This window comes from Hoplias malabaricus, chromosome 12, assembly GCF_029633855.1.
Source record: "Hoplias malabaricus isolate fHopMal1 chromosome 12, fHopMal1.hap1, whole genome shotgun sequence".
NCBI lineage: Eukaryota > Metazoa > Chordata > Actinopteri > Characiformes > Erythrinidae > Hoplias > Hoplias malabaricus.
The window spans coordinates 2,229,243-2,236,891 of NC_089811.1; the positions used below are offsets into that span (position 1 = coordinate 2,229,243).

At 45.2% G+C, this 7,649-nt stretch overlaps 1 protein-coding gene across 1 annotated transcript; it reads right to left on the reverse strand.

Moving 5' to 3' along the window:
* Positions 1 to 2,970: 2,970 nt before the first annotated feature.
* Positions 2,971 to 7,113, reverse strand: LOC136710946 (zinc finger protein 501). Its single transcript, XM_066686858.1, has 4 exons — positions 6,875 to 7,113; positions 5,335 to 5,513; positions 4,106 to 4,286; positions 2,971 to 3,596 (listed from the first exon to the last, which is right to left on the reverse strand). Exons 1-4 carry the CDS (start codon positions 6,897 to 6,899, stop codon positions 2,971 to 2,973), a joined length of 1,011 nt encoding a protein of 336 aa, XP_066542955.1. The 5' UTR covers positions 6,900 to 7,113.
* Between the last annotated feature and the right edge of the window lie 536 nt (positions 7,114 to 7,649).

The following is a 7,649-nucleotide window of genomic DNA, read 5'->3' on the forward strand; positions in this document are numbered from 1 at the left end:
TTCAAGTAAACGAGTGAATGAGTCTTTCATTTGAACCGACACTGTGTATCATGACTCAGATCAAATGAATCAATTCAACATGTAAACCGCCTCCTTGTTTCTACAGGAGCACTTTGTAGTTCTACAGTTACAGTCTGTAGTCTCCTTGTTGCTCTGAATACTTTGTTTGCCCCCGTCTTAAATGCTCAGGACCCCCACAGAGCAGGTGTGATGTGGTGGTGGATCATCCTCAGGGCTGCAGAGACACTGACGTGGTGGTGGTGTGTTAGTGTGTGTTTTTAAACCCCTCAGTGTCTGGACCGAGAACAGTCCACCGACCAAAAACATCCAGCCGACAGCGTCCTGTGTCACTGATGAAGGACTAGAGGACGAGCGACACACACTGTGCAGCGACAGATGAGCTACTGTCTCTGACTCTACATCTACAAGGTGGACCAACGAGGGAGGAGTGTCTCACAGAGTGGACAGAGAGTGGACACAGGGTTTAAAAACTCCAGCAGCACTGCTGTGTCTGATCCACTCTACACCAGCACAACACACACTAACACACCACCACCACGTCAGTGTCACTGCAGCCCTGAGGATGATCCACCACCACATCACACCTGCTCTGTGGGGGTCCTGAGCAAACAAAGTATGCAGAGCAACAGCTGGACTACAGTCGGTAACTGTAAAACTACAAAGTGGTCAGTGGAGAATGAATGTAGAAATAAAGGGGTGGCTTTGTAAGCTGTGTGTGTGACAAACATTGATAGAAAACATCACCGTGAACGTCTGATGAACAGCGATATTTATTAAAGTACGTTTACATATAACATTTATAAAATGTTCTTTCAGTTGAAAAGGTGCCATTTTGTAATGACTTTAAAATAATGTTTTGACCCAAAAACACCACATAAATTAATGGATCCATACATTTAGGGGTAAACAAAAGAAACAAAATCTTTCTCATTCCTTGGTTTCATGATAAAATCTAATTTGTTTTTTTAAAAATGTATGAAAAAAGTGCTGATAGTTGCAATAAACATTTCTTCATCTTTAAATACAATATTACCCATTAGACCATGGCAATGACAGGACGACATATTCAGCAATGATCCATTCACCGTCTCTGTAAACAGTTCTATAAACCAATCCGCCGTCATCCTCCTGTTTACGCCTCAAAGAACAACTACATGACCTCTACGTCCTGATCGGTAAATGTACGGTTATAAAAGAAGTAGTTTACATCAGAGGACGTTCATAAAGCTTTGGAAACAGATCAAAAAGATGAAATAACCATTAACTGGTGCAGCAGCGCTGATCATCACTGTCCACACCACACTTCAAAAGCTGGACATAATTCTCCAACATGTGTTTTAAAATCTGACGTCTGTAAACATATCACATCCCTTCATCTGCACACACCTCCACTTATATCAAACACACCCAACTTGCATAGCTTCATTCAATTTAGAGGATTTAGAGTCATTTAAAAGTATTCAGACTCGTTTAATCTCACAAAACACTGTGAAATATAATGAGAATGTAATGAGAAACGTATAAACACTACACAAACATAAACAATCACCACTATTTTGAAGGTTTGGGTGTATTTTCTCTCATGGGAAACCAATTTTGTTACATAGCAGTGTACGAAGTTAATCTACAGTATGATTTCTCTACAGTTTACACTCAAAAAAATGACAAAGCAATGAAAAAAGCAGTGATGTCAGGCTCATCACTAAACACAGCATTAAAATAAACTGATCATTACAGTGTTGTTATCGTTCATGATTCACCATGAGTCACTCTTGGAGTTATTACTGAATTATAACGTCGTGTCGAGCTGGAGAAGTGAATTCGGAAGTCACCCGCCGCGCTGTTCGTGATCGGAGACGTGCGCTGATCGTGTAAACGCAGTGCAGAGACGAAAGCAGTGGAAGGAAAGTGCTGCTGCAGTTAGTTTTTGATTCTTTTGTCACGTCTGGCGTGTACAGGGTCCTGGGGGCTGCTGTGGGAGGTCGAGAGAGAGGAGCTCTTTTACTGGTGGCTGAATCTCCAGCAGAGAAGTTATTCGATATTTACAGTGTGTTATCACTGAATAAAACAGGACTCAAACTGAACTAGTATTAAAATAAGGAGCAGTTCCAGACGTAGGCGTGAGCGTAAATGTAGTGCAAAGACAACTGCTGGGTAAGAAGTGCATAGCGACTGCCCCCACACTCCCCCCGTCCTGGTCCTAATCCACTATCCTGTCCCATTGAAGACTGACGTCTGTGGAATCATATTTGTGCCAAAAAGACTCAAACTAAACCTTTTAAACAGGAAACAAAATGAGAATCTGAGAGAGGAAGAAGCAAACAAATGTCTGAAATGTAAATGTATTATGTGTTACGCTGCACCTCACAGTTCACACTTTTGAACTCACTGTTGGTTTCATGGTGATGCTGCAGCTCACGCTGCCTGACTTTCTGTTTGCAGCTCAGACTCAAACCTCCTGCATGGGGATGTTATTTCAGGAGTGCGTTCCCATTGGCTACGGGGTCTCTGAGTGACTGCTCAGTGCCGAGGTGAAAGACTGGTGAGAAGCAAACGCACACGACATTTCCTCAACCAGGAACTACCTTCCACCTGGAGGACTGTATCGGCACTAGGGGGTTCACCCAGGATAGAGCACCAGTCCATACCTGGGCATACACAAACACACACTCATTCACACATACCAGGGCAGGTATTAGAGGAGCCAATGTTGTTTGGGCTGTGGGAGGAAACCCACGCAGACACTGGGAGAACATGGAACCTCCACCCAAATAAGACTTGAACCCTAGACCCCAGCGCTGGGACGGAAGTGTCACCACCAACCCACTGTGCCACCTCTTTTTTAAAAGTCGAAATAGATTTGTTTGATTTTTTGGCACAAATCTGATTCCAATGAAACAGAAAATAAAAAATCCAGAAAAATCCAGGCTCGGGAGGTTAGGTCAGTCTCTAGTTTTTCTTCGCTCTGGTTTTGGAGCGAGTTTTCACCTCCGACATGTACAGAGCGCTCAGTTCTGCGGTGTGTGGCTGAAACAGAGGATCTTGGGAATCTTCCACCTTCTCACCATCCTCGTCGCCCTCTTCTGCGACCTCGCCCTGGTCCTCCCTCTCCTCCTGGTCCTCCCCCTCCTCCTGGTCCTCCCCCTCCTCCTGGTCCTCGCCCTCCTCTTGGTCCTCCCCCTCCCCCTCTTCCGTGTCCTGTTCCTTATCCGCACGTTCGTCCGTGTGTCTTTCGCAGTGCCGCTCGAACACGGCCATCTTGTCGAACATGCGGTTGCAGACGCTGCAGTGGTAAATGTGCTCAGCGGGGTGTAGGCGGAGCTTCAGACGCAGGTAGGCGGAGCAAGAGAAGGAGGCGGAGCACACGCTGCAGCACAGGGCTTCGGGGTCGTTGGCCTGCTCGTGCTGGTGGTGGCTTCTCTCGTGTTGCCTCAGCACAGACACAGACCTGAAGCCCCGCCCACACCTCGCACAGGTGTGCCGTCCTTCACCGGACTCCACGGCCTGATGGGAAAGCAGGAGGGCGGAGCTACGGAAGCCCTTCCCACACTTCTCACATTTGAAGGGGCGCTCACCTACAAGTGGGAGATGACAATTGTATATAATTCATACAAGAGATCGATAGATAGACAGACCACAAAGATGATGGAATTTATTCTTTTTCTAAGAGACTCGCAGGTTTTTCTCAAACTGCGAATCATGTGTGTGGTTCAACTGCTCCTGTTGAATCCATAACCTCATGACCCTGGACCTGTGTAACAGAGACACTGCCTGCAGCGCCACCTTGCTGCACGTAGTAATAACTGATTGGAAATAAGGTCAAAAACTGTAATCAGGGCCAAATTAAGCATAATTTCCATGGACATTGTAACTCTCTCTCTTTTTCTCTCTCTTGTTCTCCTACATACACACACACACACACACACACACACACACACGTACACACACACACACACACACGCACACACACACACAGCTGGTTCATTTACAATAACCATACATAAGACAAGGCATAAGAGCGATAAGTTTGAGAACCAGACCCCAGTCTTCTGCTCGTACTGTAATACTGGATTCCTGCTCTCACCTGTGTGCTGGCGCAGGTGCATGATAAGCCCCGCCTTCTGCGTAAAGGCCTTCTCGCACAGGGTGCATTTGAAGGGTTTTTCTCCTGTGTGGAGGCGCTGGTGTGTTTTCAGGTGAGAGGCACGGCCAAAACACTTTCCACAGTCCGAACATTTGAAGGGTTTCTCTCCGGTGTGGATGGCCTTGAGCAGGAGGAGGGACATATGACAGTATATTACTGCTGTGGTGATAAATAATGACACAATACACATATCAAACAACTCATAACAAAGATAATAAGATCAATTACAGAAGGTTTATGAACCACACCATACAGTTTATTGTAAAAGCACAGTAACAGCTGAGTAGTTTATCCATGTCCACCACCACAGGCTAAAGTTTGGAGTGGGTGGGTGTGGAGGGTGCGCTCGTGGCTCACGCTGCGCTGGTCTCACTCAGTTTTGCTGTGATGCTTTCTGTGTGCAGTTCTGACACAAAAACCTCTCACGTGGGCTGTTATTTTCAGGAGTGGTTCCCAATGAGCGAATGAGTGACAGCTCAGTGCCCAAATTAAAATCAAAGAAAATGCACTCTGCCGGCACTGAACAACACCTGGATCACTGAGCTTCCACTCACAAGCTCATCCGCTAGTGGGATGCACCCCAGTCAGAACTACAGACCTAAAGTCAGGCAGCGCCAACGAGAGAGAGCTGCAGAATCACAGGAGCCAATAATGAGTCGGTCTGAGCAGTGAGAAACACCAGTATACGATTTCTTAGCAATTTATACGTTGTTTGAGGTTTTTTTTGCTTCAGTGAGGTTTCAACGCCTGCTGTGAATGAGCCTCTGGTTCTTTAAATCCAGTGAGGAGCGAGAAGCAGAAGCTCTGGTTTTTAGTCGTTTTTGCTCGGTTCTCTTTATTCTCTGTTCTCGTTTTCTCCGTTTTTACTCAGTGCTCTTATTGTATCTGTTTTTTTGTTTAATCTTGTCTTTGTTCTGAATTCTGTCGCAGCGCAAAATCACATTGTATCATTTTTGTTTTCTGATTACGCAGCCCAGACAAAACTGACTGGATGGTCTTGTTTCACAGTGTGTGGGTTGGTGGGCTCCACACATTTCCATATTAACATGCAGATGCACTGAACAAGTGACTTTTTTTCATTTCATTTTAAAAATAATACAGAAAAAATAATAATAAAGTGAAGCATATCTCCTATCACACTGCAGTGTCGTATTTTTCATGCACCGTACCTTGTGGCGCATGAGATGCGCAGGCTGAGTGAAGACTTTGTTGCAGATGCTGCATTTGTACCTCCGCTCGCCTGCGTGTGTGTGCAGGTGTAGGGCCAGGTGGGAAGAAGAGATGAAGGTCTTGCTGCAGGTGAGACAGGTGTGAGGTTTCTCACCCGTGTGCAAGCGTCTGTGCAGTGCTAAAGCAGAGACACACAGAGAAGTATATTGAGATACACTGAGAAACACTGAGACATGCAGAAATACACTGAGAAACACTTGGACACACTGACATACTGAGACACAGAGAAACACTGGAAAACCCAGAGAAACATTGAAAAGTATTGAGACATTCTGAGAAACACCGAGACACTGAAATATACTGAGATACATGGAAATACACTGAGAAACACTAAGACACAGAAGTACTTAGAGACACATTGAGAAACAGAAATACACAGATACACTGAGAAACAGTGAGGCACAGAAATACACTGAGACACACTGAGAAACAGAAGTATTTTGAGATACACTGAGAAACAAAAAAATACACAGATACACTGAGAAACAGTGAGGCACAGAAATACACTGAGACAAACGGAGAAACACTGAGACACCGAAATACACTGAGACACATGGAGAAACACAGAGACAGAAATACACTGAGAAGCACTAAGACAGAAATTCACTGAGACAAATTGAGAAACACTGAGACACAGGGAAACAAAGAAAACACTGAAAAATATTGAAACAGACTGAGAAACACTGAGACACAGAAATACCCTGAAACACTGAAAAACGTCGAGACACCCAGAGAAACACATACAAACACTGAGAGAAACACAGAGAAACACTGAGACAAAGAAATATACTGAGTCACACTGAGACACACAGAGAAACACACAGAAACATAGAGACACAGAGAGAACCATAGAGAAATACAGAAACTGGAAATCTCTGAGAAACAGAGAGACAATAGACCAGAAAAAAACAGAGAAATTCAAAGACACAGTGTAAATATTGTAGATCACACAGAAATATTACACAGTGCTATTATAATTTATTATTATAAAAATTGTATATGTTTATAACATAAATCTTATCTATATTATTCAACAACACATTTTGATGTCTTAGACTGATCTGATCTTCTCAAACTCTGTGTAGTACACACTTTGATTTAGTGTCTGTGTCCAGAAGTTTGTAGACGCCCCCCCTCATAATAATGAACCCAGCTGCTTTAAGGTTCACCCACTGTGGACACGGTGTGTATGATCTCCACAGAAATGCATGAAAAAAAGAAATGGGACGCTCTGGAGTAGCCGCACATGAGCTTAAGCTCACCATGCTCAATGCCAAGCGTGGGCTAGAGGGGTATGAAGGGCTACTCCACATGCATTTGTTCTCCTGAGTGATGGAGCTGCATCTAAGGTCTCGGGGATCCTCCTGGATCTGTCCCTGACCTCACTCATGTCGTCGTGGGTGAGATCAGCAGGTGTCATCCTCCATCCACCCTCACAGCACATTCAGGTGATAACGGAGTGCGTGTAAACCCTCTAACCTGCTGAACGACGAGTTGCCTGCATCTTCCTTCCACTTTCACATTACCCCTGCGCTGAGGGATCATTCTGCTCTCCAGCTGAAGGCCTGGACATCACTCCAGCGGACACAGCGCTCCCCAGAGCCTCCACACCGCAGCTACAGCTCATCCACACATCCCTCCCTCTCCGATCTCCTGTCCTCCGCCAAACTCCTGCAGAAAGACGAGGGTAAAGGCGAGATATCCCACCGCAGAGACCCCTCAGCGCGGCGACAGAGGACGCAGAACAGAACACGCCTACCGAGGAGCCGACACGTCAACGAGTCACCAGCGAATCGGCTCACTGAACCGATCCATTTAACTGAGTCATGGACAAATGACTTATGGGTCGCTGTAAGAGCCCAGTCCCAAATGGAGCCCTGAGCCCTACTGTCCTCCTCAGAGTGTACACTTCGCTGACGTCAACACCTCCCTGTCTCAGTTTCTCTCTCTCTCTCTCTCTCTCTCTCTCCCTCTCTCTCTCTCTTTTAGAGGAGGGTTCTATACGGCACCAAAAATGGTTCCTCTTTTGTAAACAAACTTGACACCCTGACAACGAGGAACCCCTTTATTGTGACGTGTAGAACCCTTCTCTAAAAGAAGCTGTGTAGAACCATCAAGATTCTATAGTACATTCTCTATCATTCTGAAGAACACTTTAATCATGCAAAAGGTTGTTCAAGTTTTTAGGGTTCCCTTACTAAAGAACCCTTGTAGAATCATCATTTTTAAGTTTGCTCAGAGCACACAATTACCC

What these genes read in the sequence shown, in the direction of transcription:
- LOC136710946 (XM_066686858.1), bottom strand. Translation starts at nt 6,899, where the DNA reads ATGCAGGCAACTCGTCGTTCAGCAG. An exon ending in GGCAACTCGTCGTTCAGCAG is followed by an intron (nt 5,514 to 6,874) that starts GTTAGAGGGTTT and finishes TCTCTGCTTTAG; the next exon opens with CACTGCACAGACGCTTGCAC. An exon ending in CGCATCTCATGCGCCACAAG is followed by an intron (nt 4,287 to 5,334) that starts GTACGGTGCATG and finishes CTCCTGCTCAAG; the next exon opens with GCCATCCACACCGGAGAGAA.